The sequence below is a fragment of the Carlito syrichta genome, unplaced genomic scaffold (genome assembly GCF_000164805.1).
Source record: "Carlito syrichta isolate Samal-C Ts95f unplaced genomic scaffold, Tarsius_syrichta-2.0.1 Scaffold302617, whole genome shotgun sequence".
In the NCBI taxonomy this organism is placed as follows: domain Eukaryota; kingdom Metazoa; phylum Chordata; class Mammalia; order Primates; family Tarsiidae; genus Carlito; species Carlito syrichta.
In genome coordinates, this window is record NW_007246713.1 from 65738 (window position 1) to 86862 (window position 21125).

The 21125-nt window shown below is 33.5% G+C and overlaps 1 protein-coding gene across 1 annotated transcript in view; it reads right to left on the reverse strand.

The window, feature by feature from the left end:
- The window catches only part of AGPS (alkylglycerone phosphate synthase), a 148390-nt gene that overhangs the window by 16683 nt on the left and 110582 nt on the right, over positions 1 to 21125 (reverse strand). Inside the window, exons 16-19 of the mRNA XM_008057032.2 lie at positions 18718 to 18779; positions 12857 to 12946; positions 3607 to 3706; positions 1219 to 1276 (exon numbers count right to left, since the gene is read on the reverse strand). Of these exons, the coding sequence (XP_008055223.1) occupies positions 1219 to 1276; positions 3607 to 3706; positions 12857 to 12946; positions 18718 to 18779 (310 nt within the window). The remainder of the gene's footprint in view (positions 1 to 1218; positions 1277 to 3606; positions 3707 to 12856; positions 12947 to 18717; positions 18780 to 21125) is intronic.

A 21125-nucleotide genomic window follows, 5' to 3' on the forward strand; every position in this document is an offset into this window, starting at 1 on the left:
AAGGAAACAGCACATTCATTCACTTTAATGCTATCTGCCAACCTAAGTTAAAAATTTATTTGTAAGGGTTAAGAAAAAAGTTAAAGTGCAAGCAAAAGATTGAATTGATACAATCATGTTGGGAACTGTCAATTTCATTCATCCACATTAGTAATCTATTTCAGGTCTGGGTGCAAGAATGTTGTATAGACACAGACCTTCTATGGTCTATTCCTTTTCCATCAAAATTCTTTCATTCATTCTACACAAAGGTACAGAGGACTGACTGGAGCCAAGCACTACTCTCTGTGCTAATACACAGCAATAAAACAAAATTCCTGTCCTCTTGAGGCCTCAGTTTCTAGTACGAATAGACAGATACAATTTTTAAAAGTACAAATACACAGCATGTTGAATAACAATTAGAGCTATGAAGGAAGATAAAAAAGGAAAAGAAGGTTTTGAAAAGTTCAGGACAGGCATAGGAGTTGAATTTTTAAATTGAGTGGTCATTTATTGTCATGTTCCTTCCTAAACACTATTTAAAAATTTAAAAATCTATACATTCCTATTTTCCTAAGCATAAAATTATATTGAGAGATATTAAGAACAAATTTTTGTTATAGAGAACAAGTTGACAACCTCAAAAATTACAATTTTAATGACAGAATGGCCATTAAGTTTTTAAAAGATTGTTTCATATTACTTTCATAAGCCTGCCAGTAACAAAGATAGATATAACATAGTAATTTATATTGGTTATGCGATAAACTCTCTGATAAAACTTGATACTTACCAAAATGACCACCAAGTAATAACAAAACAGCATTACAATTTGAAAAAGATTTTTTTCATATCCTGTCTTGAATAATTTGGGTGGGCAGAACAAAACAACTCCAATATATGGAACAACTGATGTACAGCCACATTCCAGTAGTGGCTGGAAAACATTTATGTAGGTCCCCCCCCTTTAAAACTTTTACTTTAATGGTCAAATAGTAACATGAGGGCCCTGAGACCTCAGAAGGCTGGCTAGGTTCCATATCGAGGCAGGCTTGTCAAAGTGAGCTTCTATTAACAACTTAACTACCTACACCTCAGTGACAGCTATTCTAGAAATTAAAACTTTTAAGAAATCTTAAGGACTCTGAAATTACTCATATCTTCACTCTCCCTAGCATTTCACTGAACCGAATATTTTTAAAGAATATCAGAAATCCTACTCCCCAAAAGGAATACCTCCATGATGATGGGACAGGCTCCCTCCATTAGCAAGGATTTCTTCTCTAGCAGCCGCCTGCATTTGGAAACAACACAACAGATAGTTGCTGCTTAGGTTTCACTTTGGAGTGAATGAATAAGACCCAACTCTCAAAGGAGGCACATACTTCCTGGGTTAAATAATAAACTAGAAGCTTAATTTTCCTCTTTCTTAGATTAAATGTGTTTAAAAACCAATTAAAATATGAAGCCTAGCTTTGTAATTTTTTTCCTAGTAAATAGTCATAATGTCTAAGGGATCACTTTGAGATACTAGGGGGAAGGAAGCAAAATGGCTAATTCAGCAGCACTAGACTGTTAATAATAAGGAAGAGTTGTGAATGCAAAGTCTACTTTGTAGTAAACATCTCATTACACTAACAAACAATAGTGACTAACATTTACTGACTGCTTCCTGTAAATGTACCAGAAAAATACCAAGTAATTTGCCTGTAGTAGCTAATTTATTTTCATTCTAGCATTATGGAATAATTACAATTTCAATTACTCTCATTTCATAGATAAAGAAAACGAGGCTTAAATAGGTTAAATTATTTATGTATATCATACATCAGAGTCAAGATGATTTACAAAGTTATCAGAGATCAACCATAAAAGCCCTTATGGAGAATATTTCCTAGGTCAATGACTTGGGACAAATTATTTGTCAGTCCTATGGATATCGACAGGTGAAAAAAACCATTGTTCTACCCTTTAACATGTCAGGACCTGACTAAGCTCCTTACAGAGCACATGGGTTAGAAAAGTAAACGCTTATAACAAAATAGAGGATGACTGAAGTGTAAAGTAAAAAAGGGTATTAGAAACTGGAAATGCCTTTAATTCCCAATAATTCATGAGCATGTAACAGCTATGATGTGAAGTATCTACAGTGCCTTGAACCTCTCAGAATGCTCAGGTGTGCATGTATAAAAAAACCATCAGGAGTTATGCCAGGGTAGAAGAGGGCCCAGGTGGAACAGATGGATCACACCCCTCTACAAAGTAATCTATAGCCTTTATTACTTAGGATTTAGGGTTTTCCTAGTGAATTATAAATGTGCTATTCCTTGCTCTAAGAACTTGTATCTTCTTATGAATTACGTTAAATAAAACAGTGACTACTTGAGATCAGTAGCACTCAGAGAACAGCAGTTTGGATTAGGAAAGAAGGAACAATTTCTCTCTGTGCTATTGCACAGAAGGGACCTTTAGGGAGACCTTTAGCCAGAGAACACCATCGAAGCAATGGAAAGGTCAAATTGACGAAAAAGTACTCAAACTTTTGGAGTGATGAATATATTCATTAATTTGATTGGGGTAATCGTTTCACAGGTAGATACATATGTCAAAACTCATCTAATTGTACTCGTAAAATATATACAGTTTACTGTATTTCAACAATAACTCAAAAATGCTATTTTTTAAAAAAGGAACAGGAGAAAGCCAATCAAATTCTGTCTATGGTTTGGTTCTAAAAGTCTGCCACTGAAATTATCTTTGGCAGTCATGCAATGAAAACACTAGGACATCTGTGTTTTTAAGAAACCTCAGCTTGCTGGGCTCGGTGGCTCAGCCTGTAATCCCACGCCTTTGGGAGGCTGAGGTGAGTGGATTGCCTGAGCCCGCGGGTTCGAGACCTGCCTGGGCAGCGAGACCTCATCTCTACAATAAATCAAAAAATCAGCTGGGTGTGGTAGTGCATGCCTGTAATTCCGGCTACTTGGAAGGCTGAGGCGGAAGGATCGCCGGAGCCCAGCAGGTCAAGGTTGTGGTGGCCGGAAGGGGCCACTGCACTCCAGTCTGGGCAACAGAGTGAGACTCCAACTTAAAAAAAGAAACCTCAGCTTTCTATAGGATGCTCCACAGTCTTGTCTATTTCTTCAACTCTAGGCATACTTGCAATGAGAAATATTGGCCACGAACAGAAGGCCTTATAAAAATTAGCAGTTAATGAACCCGAATCACCTACTTATATCTTTGGTATACAAAAAAAATGACAAACTAGAATGACATTACAAAACAGACCAAGAGCATTAGGGCTGCTGACCTGAGATGAGTGGGCTGCCAAAGTGTAATCAAGGATTCCTATAGTCATAGGAATTCCTACTGTTATTTATATTAGTCAGCTATTGTGTATTGTAAATAACAACAAAAGACTCACAGGCTAGATGTATAGTGTATTAATTTTAGTCACTATTCAATATATAAGCCAGTACAACAAATATACTTTTCCTTTCTATGGACTAGCAGCCAGGCAAACAATGTATAATTAAAGAGAGGCAAACTAAAATTCATAAATTAACAGTAAAATTTATTGAGCACAATAAATAAATATAAAAGCTATATACATGTATGCAAAATTACCTCTGTCTGTTCAAATACGGTCAGTGGATCACTAATTCCCCTGTAGTTAAAGGCAAAATAGAAGTAGATACATGCACCTGCATCATAAGTCTGCGTCACCCTAAAAGACAAACAGACAAAATCCCCATAGGGGTTTTTAAAGAAGTGAAATCAGATTTGACACCTAGAAACTTCAAGACAACATCACTTGAATGATTTGCTTAACCTATAATCTCATTCTCTACCCAGTCTCCTAATTCCATGGAAGGAATTAGATTGGTTCTCTTTAGTGTTGTTGCCAAAACAGGTGAACTGAGGATGCAGTGAGAAACAAAAGGGCTTTACTTTCATTTAAGTACCAGTGTAGTCAATATTATAGTATACATTCAGTCTTTCTCTTGCCTATTTGTCCCATGTAACTAAAACTTCCATTGGAAAAAAAAATGTATCTGCATTTTATGATGAAACATTATTTTCATTGATCTTCTTGAAGTTGTTTTGTTTTCTAGAAGTAATGAAAGTTATTAGCTGCATGTGTGAAAACACACTTAACAGTTGTTTTAAATTGCATAATCAAAATACCATTTAACAAAAACATGACTTAAAATATACATATCTTGACAATAAAAATAACACACTATTTTTTCTTTCCTCTAGCCAACAAGTTTTATGCACAATTAGTTCTTCATGTGGCTGGTACAAGATAGTATTTGAGGCACATCCATATTACAACCAATATAGTTCCATTATTTTTCAAAAGTTCGTTTTACTCCCAAAGGACCATACAATGAGGTCTATAAAAGTAGGTGATGACTGTATTGTGTATTGCCACAGTAAACAGACATGATACAAAATATCTGCCTCTTGAAAAAGGCAACATTCAACCAGGAACAAGAAACTTGTTTCCATTCATTAGTCCCATCACCCTGAGGAAGTAACATGAAATGCATGGAATATATACAGACATGCAAACACTGACTAAAATCAATTTTTGTTATTTTAAACATTTATATTGATAAGATGTGGGCAAATTATAACCTCTTTGAGGTACATGAAAAGTGCTCTGGCAATAATACTATAAACGTGTCATTTGTTTGGATTCTCCTGGCTTAAAGATTCAGCAAAAAGTAAAACACTTGAGTTTCAGACTAAAAAAAAAAAAAAAAGACTCTGTTCAGTCTTGGCTATAATTTTAAAAATAAATGACAATAAAACAAATATTAGTATTTTTTTCTACACCCATAATTTAAATGCACTAGGAGAAACTCTTCTAAGCTCTCTGTAGTCAAAACGTGATATAGTCCCAGGACATAGAATGACAAACAGCATTGAAGAATGTTGAAAATTTTGGGTTCAGTTTAATAAGCCATTTGATAATGCACTACATACCTTGAGCGAAAAAGTACATAAAGAAAGACATCAGTAGCTTTATGCAGCTTAAAAACCAGTCTTGATTCTACATTATACAGATGGAAAATGCTAAGATAATCAAATCACAAAGAGTGATTATACAAAACATAGGAAAATTTGTGTAACTCAGACTGGGAAAATTGTCCTAGAAAAGCATAACTAAATGGAGGTAGATAGAATATGTAAGATACTGCTCTAGGTAAGAAAAATGTCATCAAAGTACTAGAGGAAATCTGAAATTATCTTTTGGAGGGTGGGCCCTTTGTAGTACACTTGGAATTTGTTCCTCTAGATCAAACAGTCAACTAAAGTTTTTATCTGGACATTTTGAGAAGGCTGTGTCACAGTTTGCAGAAGAAATGTCACGAGTTGTGACAAACAGGTGATTCGTTCTTCCACTATGACAAGACATCTGCCCATAACACGCTGAGTGTTCAGCAGTTTTTGAACAAAAATAGCATGACCTCCATGCCCTATCCTCTCTGTTTACCCAATCTTACCCTGAGTGACTTTTTTTTTTGGTTTCCCCAGATGAAAAAAGTCCTCGAAGGGAAATGTTTGCCAACACGGAAAAGATGAAACAAAAAATGACAAGCACTAAAAGGCATCAAAATTGACAAGATCAAAAACTGTTTTGAACAGTAGAAAAAGCATCTTGATAGCTGCACTGCATCAAAAGAAGAGTACTTTGAAGGTGACTCTCACCATGTCTTAAACACATAAGAATAAATATACGATTTTTTAAATAAATAAATTCTTGATTTGTGGGGGTCCCCCTCATATAGGAGAAATCTACCAGGAAATAAGAGAAGAGTAAAAAGCTAGATATCCAAGAGTAGAGGAAGTAGATGGACAAACACTGAAGGAATCAAGGAGGGAAGAATGAGCTAAAAATAGCCACAATTTTGACAGCAGGAAAAAGAAAAACCAAAGAATTTGTGGAAGAAACCAAGATCAAATGAGCAATGGTAAGCAATGGCTCCATATGCTGTGATGGCATAAGGAGATGTATCTTCATTTATACCAACTCTAAAGCACACAAATCCTCTGAAGCTTGCTTTCCTGTCCCCCAAGGCCTCAGATCTCAGATGCTCCTCACTCTGCCTCAATTACTGACCCTTTCTAAGTATGAGCATGCTTTTTCTTTCTCTTCAAAAACCTTCCCATGTGGAAAGGATACATAAGCCAACTTAAAGGAACTCCCAATGGTCAAATCTGGGTAAATTTGATCAAAGCGAATAGTGATAATAATGGATATATTTCAGAGAATAAAATACCTATGAGTCCCTACTGAGTGACCAATAGATAAAAAGATGGGGGGGGGGTTAACATGGAGGACAGGAAAGTTATTCATTCAAGGCCTCAGATCTCAGGCACTCCTCACTCTGCCTCAATTACTGAACCTTTCCAAGTATGAGCATGCTTTTTCTTTCTCTTTAAAAATGTTCCCATGTCAAAAGGACACAGAAGCCAACTTGAAGGAGTTCCCAATGGCCAAATCTGGGTAAATTTGAACAAAGTTAATAATGATAATAATGGATATATTTCAGAGAATAAAATACCTATGAGTCCCTACTAAGTGACCAATAGATAAAAAGATGGCAGCGTGGGGTAACATGGAGGACAGGAAAGCTCTTCAGTGGAGTGAATTCCAACTGATAAATGTAGAGGGGATGATGAAAATAGAAAATCACCATTTTCAAATATCATATCAAGATCAACAATAGGAGACTGATGATGAGGAGATAGTATATGGAGTAGTATATTTGCATACACTCAAAGTTTCTCACCATAAGATATTTTAAAAGTACAATGAGATAAAATAGTAATTTTCAAGTTAAGAAACCTGGCAGGCATCACCTTAACCAAGAGGTCAAAGTTAACATCACCAATAAGAGACATCAACATCGTGTTTCTACTGATACAATAAACGAAAAGACCATATCATTCCATGGTATTCTTCCCAAAATGTATAGCGTTTACTCAATCACAAGGAAACACCAGACAAAGTCAAATGGAAAGATATTTTACAAGACAAATAGCCAGTATTCTTCAAAAGTACCAAGCTTCTAAAAGATAAAGTCTGAGGAATTTTTCCAGAATGGAGAAGATTAAGAGACATGATAACTAAACACACTATGTAACCCCGGGCTGGATCCTAAACCAGAAAAAAAGATAACAGTGGGAAGTTTGTAGATTAAGTTAATAGTATTAGAACAACACATTGGTTTTGATAATCATACTATAGTTATGTGAGATATTAGCATTTAGGGAAGATGGGTGAAGGGTATACAGGAACTATTTTTGCAACTCATTTTGTAAGTCTAGATTATCCCCCCATACCAAAAAATTAAAAAATTAAAAGCAATGTAAATGTTTCTCTAATTGGCCTGAAATTTAAAAACAAAAAACAAAAAGCCCATCTCCCTCAGGAAGAATTTTTTTTTATTAAGTATACTGCAATTAAAGTCAGTCACCAAATAGACTAAAAGAAACCTGATGACCAGTTATAGGTTTTCTAAACTTCCTCAAAGTTAACAGAAATAAGTATAAGACTTTGAAAGTAGAAACAAGAGAAATGCTCAAATATCAAATATGATCAGACTGAGTGAAATACTGAACCTTCACTAAGTTCGCATTAATACACAGTAAGGATTTAGAAAACAAATTGAATGATCATATCAAATACAGTGACAAGGCCTTAAAATAGTGTCTATGCCCATATCTGTACATTTTTTTTGTATATGTGTGTACACAAAAAAAATCAAGAATGTAAGATTAAATCACATATATATATATAAAATATATATTTGAGGTTTCAAAATGCAATTAGGAAAGCATTTAAAAGGGAACTAAGGTAATCATAGTTAAATCTCCATATGCAATTTACAGAGGTTCCCACAAAGAACTTAATTTAACAGAAGGAGCAAATACAGAGGAAATACTCTTTTTACTACACAATGCAAATAGAATCTAATCTAAAATTTTAATGGCCTTTTAGGCCAAATGTTAGGTGCCTCAGAACAGAAGAAATGTACTGTTTAACAATGCTACTGTCAATTTGCCAGATGTCTTTCTTCTAGTGCTAATTCACCCTCATAAAAAAGATCCTTTGAATGTTTGCACATTAAGTACCAGATTTACAAAGTTTAAGAAAAACGGAAAAGCACTTAAAGTATAAGAGCACTATCATTAAGAATAATCAAATTCAAATACAATTTAAAGGACAAATGAATGAAATGAGTTTATAGCAATTAGTAAAATATACATCACTCATAACCATCTCCCAACAAATCCAGGATCTATATATTACACAGCTCAGTTTTCAGTAGATAGGCAGACTACTAAAGTCATAAGAAAACTTGATAGGCCTGATTGATTAATATTTCAGACAAAGTCCAAATAATGAAAAACACCTTTTGAAATACCTCAATTTGGGTCCATTTCAGACAATGACTAAGATCTAACCACGTTTTAAAATAGATCAGTTCTATCATTTAGGACACTTAAACACTAACCTCTTCCAAGATCATCTACACAAGTCATAGTGTGGTTGTTAGAGTTACCACATTATTCTTAAGTTTCTAAAAATGTGTTGTGCTCTACACTTTTTGGAGTACTTTACTTGTGTTAGAATCAATTCCCATACAGCTGCTATTAAAAATTTAGGATTAGAATTTATATTCCAATGTACAAAGTACCATTTAATGGACAAAAATGAGATAAATGAATCCAACAGACATACCCTTCAGCTTAGTTATTTTTCTTGGGATCTTTGATTTTAATTAGATGCATGAGTAATTTAAAATAATTTTGGAATAGGTTTTTTTTTTTTTAAACTGGTTTAAAAAATACATCTCATACATCTAACACAGAATAATCGCCTTCACCACTCTTAAGCAACTCAAATCAATCTAAACTAAAATCAAACTCTAAATGTTAATCAAATATGAACCATAAGAACCATATTTAAAACTTATTTATCAGTCATTCAAATAATTAAACTTCGCATATCTATCTGGCTTTATAAAGTGATTACAGAAAATAAACATTTAAGCCTCTATAAGAAAATTCTTTTAAAAAGTACATCAACTTACTTGTCACTCACTGATAGAGTTTTGATATGTGTCTGCAAGCAATTGATTTATTATGGTCTCTGTGCAGTCAAACCTCACTACTAATGTTAATTTGTATTTGCAGTCACTTCCCAGAGCTAGCATCACTGTCTCAGTGGCACTCAGATCATCAAGCATTAGATTCTCATAAGAAGCAAGAAACCTAGATACCTAGCATGCACAGTTCACAATAGAGTTCGCACTGCTATGAGAATCTAATGCAGCTGCTGATCTGACAAGAGGCAGAGCTCAGGCGGTAATGTGATGGGGAGTAGCTGTAAATGCGGATGAAGCTTCTGCTCACCCACCACTCAACTCTTGCAATCCTAACAGGCCACTGGCGGATACCAGTCTATGGTCCAGAGGCTGGGGACCCCTGATCTACAATACATAATGAAGATTCTTAGGCCTCATGAATACATTCTGAAGAACCTAGATTCAAGTGTTATTACTGAATGTACTCTAAGGCAGAATATTTTACCTTCCAATTATTTTCAATAAGTAGTGGTTTATCACAATGATTTTTATAGCAGAGATGGAGGTTGCTCCTTGAGAGATGTGGAAAAGACAGGTGGGGCAGAAAGAGGAAGGGAAAGGGTAAAATCTGTTAAGATGCCACTTGACAAAAAGAAATAAAAATTTGTCAGCTACACAAGAATAGATTTTATTATTTAAAATGTTTCAAACTTTAATGACAACAAATGGCTTTTGGATTATCATGCCTGATTTGTTTTCAGGATCATAATAAAAGAGCCTGATTGTCTGTCTAAAAGATTAAACCATCAAGAGAAGACCTACATATTAATTTGGGTGATAATGTAAAAAAAAAACAACAATTTTTTTTCTTAATATGAAAGACTTTAAGATAAAATATTCTCCATTGGTTTACATGCCTGCTCTTGTACCAATACCAGGATATTTTGATTATTATAGCCTTATAATAAAGGAACCAACCACTCTGCCCATTGAAACCAGACTGGATAAAAAAAAAAAAATGTGTGGTACGTATACACAATAGACTATTATGCAGCCATAAAGGACAAACATATGGACTTTGCAGCAACTTGGATAGATTTAGAATCTATAATACTCAGTGATTTATCACAGAAACAAAGAAGTGAGTACCACACGTCCTCAGTCATAAGTGAACCCTGAACATTTACTACAATACTATAACAAAGGGACTGGCAATAGCCAGAAGCTGCCAGGTGGGGGATGGGAGGTAGGGCACATAACATTAATAAGGGTTCCTGATCTCAAACCAGGCAATGTGGGGACCAAAAGGATGCCCAAAACTTACCTGTACAATGACTACTTGTATATCTAATCCTGAATTGTACCCCACAACTTTAAAATAAACTTTAAAAAAGAAAAAAATAATAATAAATAAAAAAGAAAAATGATGGTATGATGGTTGGCCATTGAAATCTATGAAATCTCTTCTGTTTTGGAACTCTGATAATTTTTGTTTTTTTACATTTACGAGGGGAATTCTAATAAAAACAAATTTACTTATTAAAAAAGACAAAATATTCATTTTAAACAATACCCTCCCAATTTTTTTTTTTTACAAAGCAACATATATCTTCTTACAACTTCATCTGGAAAGGTTTTCTCCACTAAACCACCATTAGCTTTACCAAGTTATAAAATTTTTATTACACAGACCTTTATTTTACTCTTCCTTCAGATATCTCAAATGCACAGTCAATAACTTCTAAAATCCACTTTTTCAGCTTTTATAATCTCTTATTCTATCCCCAATGTACTTGTTCTAAAACATGCTAATACAGACCTGACTTGGTACTTTCCGCAAGGCTCATCAAACCCTAGTTGTCTCTCTCACACAGAAGCAGAAAAGACTATTTCAAGGAGACCCTTTTTATTGAAATGAACAGTTAAAGTATAAGAAAGATGCTTTCCTCAGATCTCCTAATAGAATTTTACTTTTTTAACCTGCAAAAGCACACTCAGCAAATTCTAAAATGCCTCTCCCAATGGGAGCAATAAGTACAACTAAGAAACTATTGTGGTAGGAAAGTAGATGAGACAATGAAAATGACAGGAGAAAAGAGAAACACAAAAAATTAGCAGTTTAAAAGGCACAGAAATATTTCCAGTCTTGCAAAACAAATATATACACACTGTCATGCTATAAAGAACAAGTAGATGTAACAAGCTGCCCCTCCTGAGGCAATCATCAGGGAAGAAAAACAAACATTCAAAATTTCCTTACTAAATCTAGTGTGACTTGTCTACCTCAAGCTTGATGTAATTATATCACAATAACTATAGCATATATATAGCATTTCAGAGCTTAAACGTTTGTTCACAGCTTTCACATTTGATTCTTACAACAGTTCCCATCACGAAATGGTATTACTACTACTTTGATAAAATTAGAGCTTGAAGAGATTACATTACTAATAAACCGCAAAACAGTGCATTCACTTTTCAGATGCATTCAGTCTTACAAGACAAAATTCTCAAAGTGGCAGAAAGTTGCCATGGTGAGATGGTTGAAGGGCAGGGCCTGATTAATGGGTAGGAATAGGCCAAGGTCTACTTTCTAAGTAATTCTGAGTATATCAGAGAAACAACCACCATGAACAGAAATATATAAAAAAAACCTGCTGTGTTGAAGCATAACTAGTTTCAGAAGTCCAGTATCAAGTACACTTAATCATAAAGATTATCCTTTATTCAAAATTACCCTTTTCATATTTATATTGTAAAATGTTTCTGTAATAAACATTTGAGATATGTTCTTGGAAATAACATATACACACAAAGGAAAAAAGCAAGGCACTTATGCAATACAAAATATTCAATAAATTTTAAAGTTCTAGATTACTACTGCAGCATTCACTTTAAGCTTCTCCTTCTCATGATTGCTCTCATTTTCATTTATTCTCCATTCAAATTAGTTTTCTAACTATTTAGAGAAGTTAAATGTTCACTTCAATCTTGAGACATTTCATCTTCTCATGTTTACACAGAAAATTAATATGAAAAGACTGAATATAAATGGACTCTTCTCAAGAAAACTTTATTTGGGCAGCTATTTCATAAAGAAGACAAGCTCATCAGTTAACCATGTACCATGGAAAACACTAGCCACACATGCAGTTAATTATTTATTTAAATTAATTAAGAAATTAAATAAAGTTTATAATTCAGATCTAAGTTACACCAGCCACATTCAATTGCTCAACAACCACATGTGGCTTGTGGTAACTATATAGGACAATGCCGATACAGAATATTTCCAATATGAAAGAAAGATCTAATGGAAAGCATTGAGTTAATCATCACTTAGATTTCTTGCTCCTCTTATTCCTATATTCCACTCCCATTCATGTAATCAACAACTAAAATGGCTGTTTTTTTTTTCCCTCTGATGAAGAGCTATACTGATTATGCATACAATTTATAGTTTCTTGACTATATAATTGTAGTTTCAGTGAATAAAGGAGTCCTTCTCTCTTTCAAGGAGCTCAGACACTTGGCTCTTTACTGTTATGCCATCCAATTAGGGTAGAAGCCTTACTCCCACAAGGAAATCCTGTTCCTAAAGGGCTCAGGGCTGCTGTAAAATCCCAGGGACACAATCCTAGCAAATTGGTAAGTGAAGTTTAGAAAAGTTTGCCAAGTGTAATAGTCTGAAGCTTTTCCTCAACTGGCAAATTATATTTCCCCCATTGATTTTCAGAATAAGGAGTATAAAAACAATTAAAAAAACTCACCTGCATGTAGAAAGAGGAGCAAACTGAACACCCTTCTCTTTGCATTCCCTTGTTATTCTTTCTTTTACGTTTCTACAGAGATCTACAACTCTAAAAAAAAGATAAACGAATACAGTATTAAGCTTTCAAATGAGAACTACACAAATTCTATTAAATGTTGGTTAATCTGGCATCTTTCAAGTCAAAATTTTCTTAACTAAAGCTTTCATAGTAACTCCTTCAAGAATAGACAAGATCCTTGATCATTTGAATTGAGCCTTCCATGCCTAACTTCAAAGGGAGCAAAGTTCTTTCTTTTTTTGGCTTAAGGAAAGCAGAATTCAGAAGAACATACTCAAGCCTCCTGAATGTAGCTTCTTACACTTAAGAAAGCCTGATTTTAAAATAAATTCAATTACAAGATTTTAAGAGTTTTTAAAAAAGTTATACAGAACATAACAAAAATTTAATTATAAGTTATATGAATACCAATCTTTATGTCTAACAAGTTATCCTTAATTTGAAAAGAATTTAGTTAATAATCATGACATTATATCAAATGCTAAATAGCTTATTTTCAAGTGAAATCCCATTTGACAAAGACTTATTAAACACACACTATGTGTAAAATATTAATGTGCTATGTTAGACTGTTTGATGTTAAAACTCAATAAAAACAGACAAGTGAGAGATAATAATAATTATTAAAGGAAAAAGGGGATTGATAACATTTGTCAATATTAATCTATTGTTAAATTCATTTATTTTTTTTAATATGAGCTGCAACACATTGTTATAACTTCATATTTTGTTTCATCTGAAAAATAAAACGCTTAAGGTATATATAAACTATTTTATTCCCTATAAATATCCTGGCCACACAATGACAACTACCTTTGTTTAGCATCATGAGATAATTGAAATAATACTAGAGAAACTCATAAGTCTGGCCTGTATCTAGCCTGAAGACTGATGTAGCTGAGTATGAGAACCAATTTGATAAAAACAATAACATTTAAATAGATCATGCTGTATAAAACACGAGCAAAGTTGCCCATATTTCCAATAAGAATAAAAAATATATGACTAAACCTCCTCCAATGACAAGTTTTAAGGTTTTATTAGCATGTCAATTTGTAAATTTTTATGAAAAGTATCTGAAAGCTTTATAAATTCTGATTTTATAAAACAATGCTTTTAAGTTAAATTCTGCTTTAATTTATGAGAATTGCAGGTAAATATGTTCATCAATATTACTTATCCATCACTTAGGGCAAGGAAGCGTGTTTAAAAAATATCTCATAAAGCATTTAGATTATTGATATTTAATATGTCTTCATTTTGAAAATCTACCTTATAAAATAAATCTGTAAAAATATAAATAAAATCTACTAAGCTGTAATATTTACAAGAGTTAATGAATATTACAAATTTATAAAAATAACAAGTTCTCTGTCTTGGCTCTAGAAAATGGAATGTAAGTGCTCCAGCAAAGTAGTCTAAAAAAAATTTAAAACTGCAATATACCTGCTTTTCTAGTCCTTTGCAAGTTAAACTACTTGAGGGGACTGTATTTCAGTTCAAATGCACTTAAATATATCTAATAGTCTCAAAAATACAATAGGAAAAAGGAGTATGTTAAGAACTCATATGTAAGCTCTTACTGGTAGGTGAATAATGAAGAGGAGTTGATGAAAGAATAGTACTGAACAGTTATAACCCCCAACGGGACATTTTCAATAAATGATTTTTAGAGAGGGAGTTCTGAAAGTATTCTCTCACAGAACTTGAGCAAAGGTTAATATGGTCCATTTGGACTAATATATTTACAAGATATAAACAGAACTATATACATTTAAATTATTATTTGACCTATAGTAACCCTTTGCACTTGGATGTCTCCTCTGAGGGGACATCATAAATCTAGCAAGCCACTCAAATATCCTCTCTCAGGAGATATAAAGAGATTGCTGGTGATTATACAGGACAAACTTATGCAAGCGCAAATTTTTCAAAAATGTATGTTTTCTTGAAATTTTCCATTACAATTGCATGAAAAAACAAAGAGATGGAATATATACTGATATATGATCTATCAGTTAAGAAGTGGTTTTCAGGAATCACGAATGCGTCCTTCTATACCTTCTTCGAACAATAGACTGGACAATCACATATTACATATTATTAAAGTGGGAGAAAGAAAATGAGACTGCATTGTCTGCTCGAACAGAAAAACACCAGGTGTAAGATATCAAACAAATTACTATTGCACAAGATGTATCAATGAACCTGCAATGCATGTTGGTGATTGTTTCAAGTGTTACAACACATGAGAAAAATATGAGATATAAAATTTTGATTTTTTGGTCATAAATAAGTTCCTCAATGTCCAAAATTCCATTACAAGGCAAATATCATTACAATAAAATAAATGGTTCCAACGGAATACTATCTATGAAGTGATTCATTGTTTTCACTATACTATTAAAAAGTGCAGTTGAGTTGCTGGTAGGTGATCTGTGAGATGTCGCTGAGTGCAAAGGGGTAAATTATCCATCACTTAGGGCACTTAACACTATGGCTTTTCTCACATCACTGAAATCACCAAATTTCCTCAAAATGTTCTAGCTAGTATTCCTCAGTATCTTTTGCCAGCTTTTGTTTGTATGACTATCTCCTAAATGTTGAGGTTCCCTGGACTTCTTTCTTGGGGCTTCTTCTTTCCCCTTTATTCCATATTTTCTGTGTTATTCCATATTATCTAGTTTCTTGATTTTAATAAGACTCTTGTTGGTATCTCCAAAATCCTTAAAATTTTCAACTCTTAAGCCTCTATTTGTATAGGCTGTAATCTCACATTATTCCAGAGCTCATTCATAGGAATATGTGGAGAATATTCATTCAGCACCTAGCAGGTACAGCCAATATGGTAGGGTCATAATGGTATGTGACACTTAGGGATACATAAAGATTAGTAAAACCAATAATCTCTTAAGTGGCTTATACAGAAAAAGGTCAGTAACCTAATAATGTATGATGGTTAAAGACTCTGATCCCATGGACTACTGCTAAACATGGTCTGTATTTAGCTAAAGCTTTGAAAGAAAAAGCAAATGATTAACTGGGTAACAAGCAAATTTTACATTTAAAAATGTGCTGAATTCCATTGTTATTTATTAAAACTTCAGTTGAAGAAATTGTTTTAAATGAAAATACATAATCCTGCATGAAACAGGTATATCAATGAGTCAATTAAATATGTAGGGAATAGATGAAGAAAAATTTAAAATTAGCACATGATTAGCTTCCACAGTTGGAAGAATAAAAAAACAAGATGTTAATCATTAGTCAGTACTAGATGATGACAAGAAAATTCATAATGCTTAAGAGATAACACTATACTAACCCACTTTCCCCAGTGATATGGACTGAATGCTCGTGTCCCTCTCAAAATTCACATACTACATTGAAATCCTAAATCCCCCAATTAATGGTATTAGAAGGTTGGGCCTTTGAGAAATGATTAGGTCATGAGAGTGGAGCCCTCATAAAAAACCATAAGACGGTTTGCTTTCTCTCTCTCTCTCTCTCTCTCTCTCGCGCGCGCGCTCTCTCTCTCTCTCTCTCTGCTGTCCCCCACGTGGGGATATAACAAGATAGCCATCTAGAAACCAGAAAGGAGGCCATCACCAACAACCCAATCATGTTGACACTCTAATAGTAGACTTCATCCCTCCAGAACTCTGAGAAATAAATATTTACTGTTTAAGAACATGTAAGTCACCCAGTCTAAGGTACTCTGTGTAATAGGCAAACTGATTAATATAATTGAGGAGAGGTATTAAAGTCTTTGAGATCATTATTAACAACTGCCAAACTATTTCTGCTCCTCAAAAGTATCAAATGTTCATGAGCTAGTAATTGTTTTTATTTTTATTTTTTGGCTTCTTTTTTTTAATTTTAAAGATGTGGGGTACACGTCAGGATTAGGTTCATAAGTGGTCTGTGTGTAGATGAAGTTTGGGCCTCCCACTGGTCCTTACTTCTCCTGGTTTAGGATTAGGTACCCTTAGTGAAGTTATGCCCCCCCGCCCCAGTTGTTCTTATTTACAAGATTTATTCCCCCTGTTAAAATTTAGCATCAAAAATTATGAATAACATTTCAATCTGAGGAAGTAAATTTCAAATAGAAAAAAAAATTGTGAATAACAGAATGATACTATAAATTGAGTTATTAGCTAACAGTACATGGAATATGAGCATCAATGTACCAAAAGTCATTACCCATAGTAGATGCAGGCTGCCTGTAGAAAAGTAAAAAGTTCTCTAGGAGTAAAAAAGAGGTTGGGGGAGAACAAAATGTTAGGATATGCAATCTAAGAGGTGAATTTGTGGGAAATTGTTAGAACCTACATATTTTATTATGGATTTAGAGTATTTTGTAAATTTTATAAAGATAAAATAAAATGTAGGTATAGTAGAACAAAATACAAATATACAGGTTCAGTATTCCTATCACAAAAATCCAAAATCTGAAATGCTCCCAAATCCAAAAGTTTTTGGACAACATAGAAAGAAATGGTCACTGGAGCATTTCAAGTTTCCAAATTTGGGATGTTCAACTGGTAAGCATAGAATGCAAGTATTCCAAAATCTGAAACACTTCTGATCCCAAGCATTTTGGATAAGGAACATTAAACTTGTACTGACCATCTCCTTGATAACTTTTTTATTACTGAATGAGTTAAACATTCATAAGTTTATTTTTAATAAACCATTTCATATTTTCTAATCAGTTTTTATTAATTCCCTAATATTGAGTGTGTGTGTTTGTGTGTGTGTATTTCTGGTTAAAAAAAAAATGATTCTAAAATTTATTTCCATTTATCTTATCTGGGTCATTTCTTATATGCTCCAGTATTAAAATTTTGCTTAAACTTAAAAATAAAAATTATACTTAATTAGATAAATTAGATTTTAAGCTTTCAGAATTACTTAAATGCCCATTAAAATTTTACACATACAATTATCAAGAGCTAAATAATATATGATAAAAGAACGGTTAACTGATTTTATAATTTGGGGGGATATTTGAGAGAACATTTAAGCATATTAATCACTTAAGAATTTAAGTCATAGCTAAGTAAAATCAAACAGTAACATTTCATGTTCAATTACTTCAAAATGTAAAATTCACCAATGCCTTCATGCTTGCTTGGGCTCACAGACACATTTGCTTCAAATCCAAAAAAAGAGGCTTGAATATATGGTATTCTAATAAACATATTAATTTATTTTTATTATTTTTTTTGGAGACAAGGTCTTGTTATATTGCCCAGGCTGGTCTTGAATTCCTTGTCTCCAACAACCCTCCTGCCTCAGCCTTTCAAAGTGCTGAGGCGTAAACCACCACATCCAAAGACATTACTTTAAATAAAATCAACTACCTTGTTTCAATATTTCCTTATATATATGTATTTATTTTTTAAAACAAGGTCTTGCTTTGTTATCCAGGTCGGAGTGCAGTGGTGCAATCATAGCTCCATGTAACCTCAAACTCCTGGGCTCAAGCAATCCTCTCTCATCAGCCTCTTGAGTAGCCAAGACTACAGGCACGTGCCACCATGCCTGGCTTTCTTTTTTTTTTTCTCTTTAGAGATGGGGTCTTGCTATGTTGACCAGGCTGATTCTGAACTTGTGGTCTTGAATGATCTAAATGCTTCCCCAAATGCTAGGATTATATGTGTGAGCTACTGTGAGCTACGGTGCCTGGTCCTCTTTAAACAATTTTAAAAGTTTACATATTCACACACAAAGAAACATTACTTCAAGCAATTCATAAAGCATATTTGAATAGTATCAGGCATTTCATTATATTTTACCTGTCCCAAGGAGCAGAAGTCTCAAAAGATTCTCCTAATATATAGTATTCCAAACCCAAGTCCTGTTAAGACACATAGAGAAATCAAGAAACTACAATAGATGCAGAGGAATCAATAACACTGTTAGTATTTCATGTTCACTGGTAGCCTTGCAAGTTTCTAAAGGAACTTCAATTGCTCTTTACTATATATCTTACAAGAGCATTAAAAGTTGCCCTGAGAGTGAGCTACAACCTCCATCAGAAAGGAACTTTGCCTAACTTGTTCTTCTCTGTATCCTTGGCACCGGGAAGAATGCCTGGCAAAGGGTAGGAACTCAAAGATTTCTCTAGCAAATGGAGTCTCTATCCAAGAACAGTATATATACATGTAAAAGAAAACTATCAGAATAGATTTTTAATGGCCTAAATAGAAAATTAGCCAATATTAAAAATGGGTCATTAAGATGGAAGGAGCAGGAGGGTAGGGAATGGGGGGAGTGATGTTTAGGGGGAGATTTTGTTTTTTCTTAAAAATCAACTTTTCTTTAAAAATAAATTTAGAAAATATAGTGCCTCTCTTTGAAGTAACAGAATAGAAGGACTATCTGAAGAGACAGAATAAAAATATCAGGAAGTAGCTCTGTTAAAAAAATATTTTATAGTGTTTAATATATAATACTTCTGTTAAAAAAAGATATAATACTTCTGTTACAAGTAATTTATAACATCTAGTATCTTTACATAGAACACAATTGTCTTATTATCAAACTGGAAAGGATTCATAAGCTACCACAGACGTGCAAAGATTTGGAAAAAAAATTTATAAAGTAGAAAAATCAATACATGTTAAGTTTTCACTTGCAGTAAAATTTAGTTCAACTGTACCTGTAGTTTGGAGAAAAAAATCCAAAAATTACTGATGCAAATATGTGTGGTGTTCTCTTATGTATTCATTTCTTCAGTAAACATATTTGGTAAACATGATATTAAGCATTGCAAAATTTTTTAGAAGATAAAACAAATAATCCCGGGAGGGAAAATGTGTCTAACTTGTTTTTGACTCAGCTTCATCACTAATTGGAACCTTAAAAATTCCAATATTTACTCCAAACTGTGTCTATGCTATACTTGTTACAGTTATATTTCATTTTCTAGAATTCTGAATTCAGTATTATGGGGAAAAGGTCAATATGCTCAGAGAAAATGGTAACAAATGTTTTGTGTATATTCAAAATGCTTACTATGGGAAAAACCTTGGGTATTGACAGTATATGGAGGTACTTATTATGGACTATATGCTTCAAATTCACTGTAATTCAAAATTTAGATCTTAGCTAGAATTAGATTTTTTTCTAAAATGAGACCATATTAATTCAATCTTTCTTACAGTAGTAAAATCAAGTTGTCTATAAGTTTATATAAGAATTTTCTTCAAAATGATTTCTAGAATCTACAAAGAAGTCAGATGAATTGACAGAAAAAAACCAAATAACTTCATTAAAAAGTGGACAAAGGACATGAACAGACACTTCTCAAAGGAATACATACAAGTGGCCAATCAACATATAAAAAATGTTTCATATCACTAATAATCAGAGGAATGCAAATCAAAACCAAAGTGAGATACCACCTCATACCAGTCAGAATGGCTTTTATTAAACAGTCGAAAAACAACAGATATCAGCAAGGTTGCAGAGAAAAGGGAATACTCCTATTCTGTTTGTGAGAATATAAGCTATTTTCACCCCTGTGGAAAGCAATTTGGAGATTTCTCAAAGAACTAAAAATAGATGTACATTCAACCCTGCAATCCCACTACTAGGTAAATATGCAAAGGTGCATAAATCATTCTACCAAAAAGACACATGCATACACATGTTTACTGTGGCACTATCCATAATAATGACCAACCTAGGTGTCCATCAACAGTGGACTAGATAAAGAAAATGTGGTACATATACACCATGGAATGCTACACAGCCATAAAGAACAAAATCATGTCCTTTGCAGCAACATGGATGCAGCTAGAGACCATCATCCTAAGTGAATTAGAAAACTGAATACCACACGTTCTTTCTAAAATGGGAACTAACACTCATACATATGGGCACAAGGATGGGAACAACAGACACTGGGGCACTCCTGAAGGAGGTGGGGGAAAGGGCTGAAAAACTACTCACTGAGTACCATGTCCACTACCTGGGTGACAGGCTCAACAGAAGCCCAAACCTCACCATCTTGCAATATACCTATGTAACAAACCTGTAGATGTACAAATTTTCAAGTGAAAAACTACAAAATTTAGTATTTGGAGGTAATGAATGTCTCAATTATTCTGCTGTTATCTATACATTATATGAGTGTATCAAAACATGGCATGTATCCTGAAAATATGTACATCTATTATGTATAAATTTATGCATAATT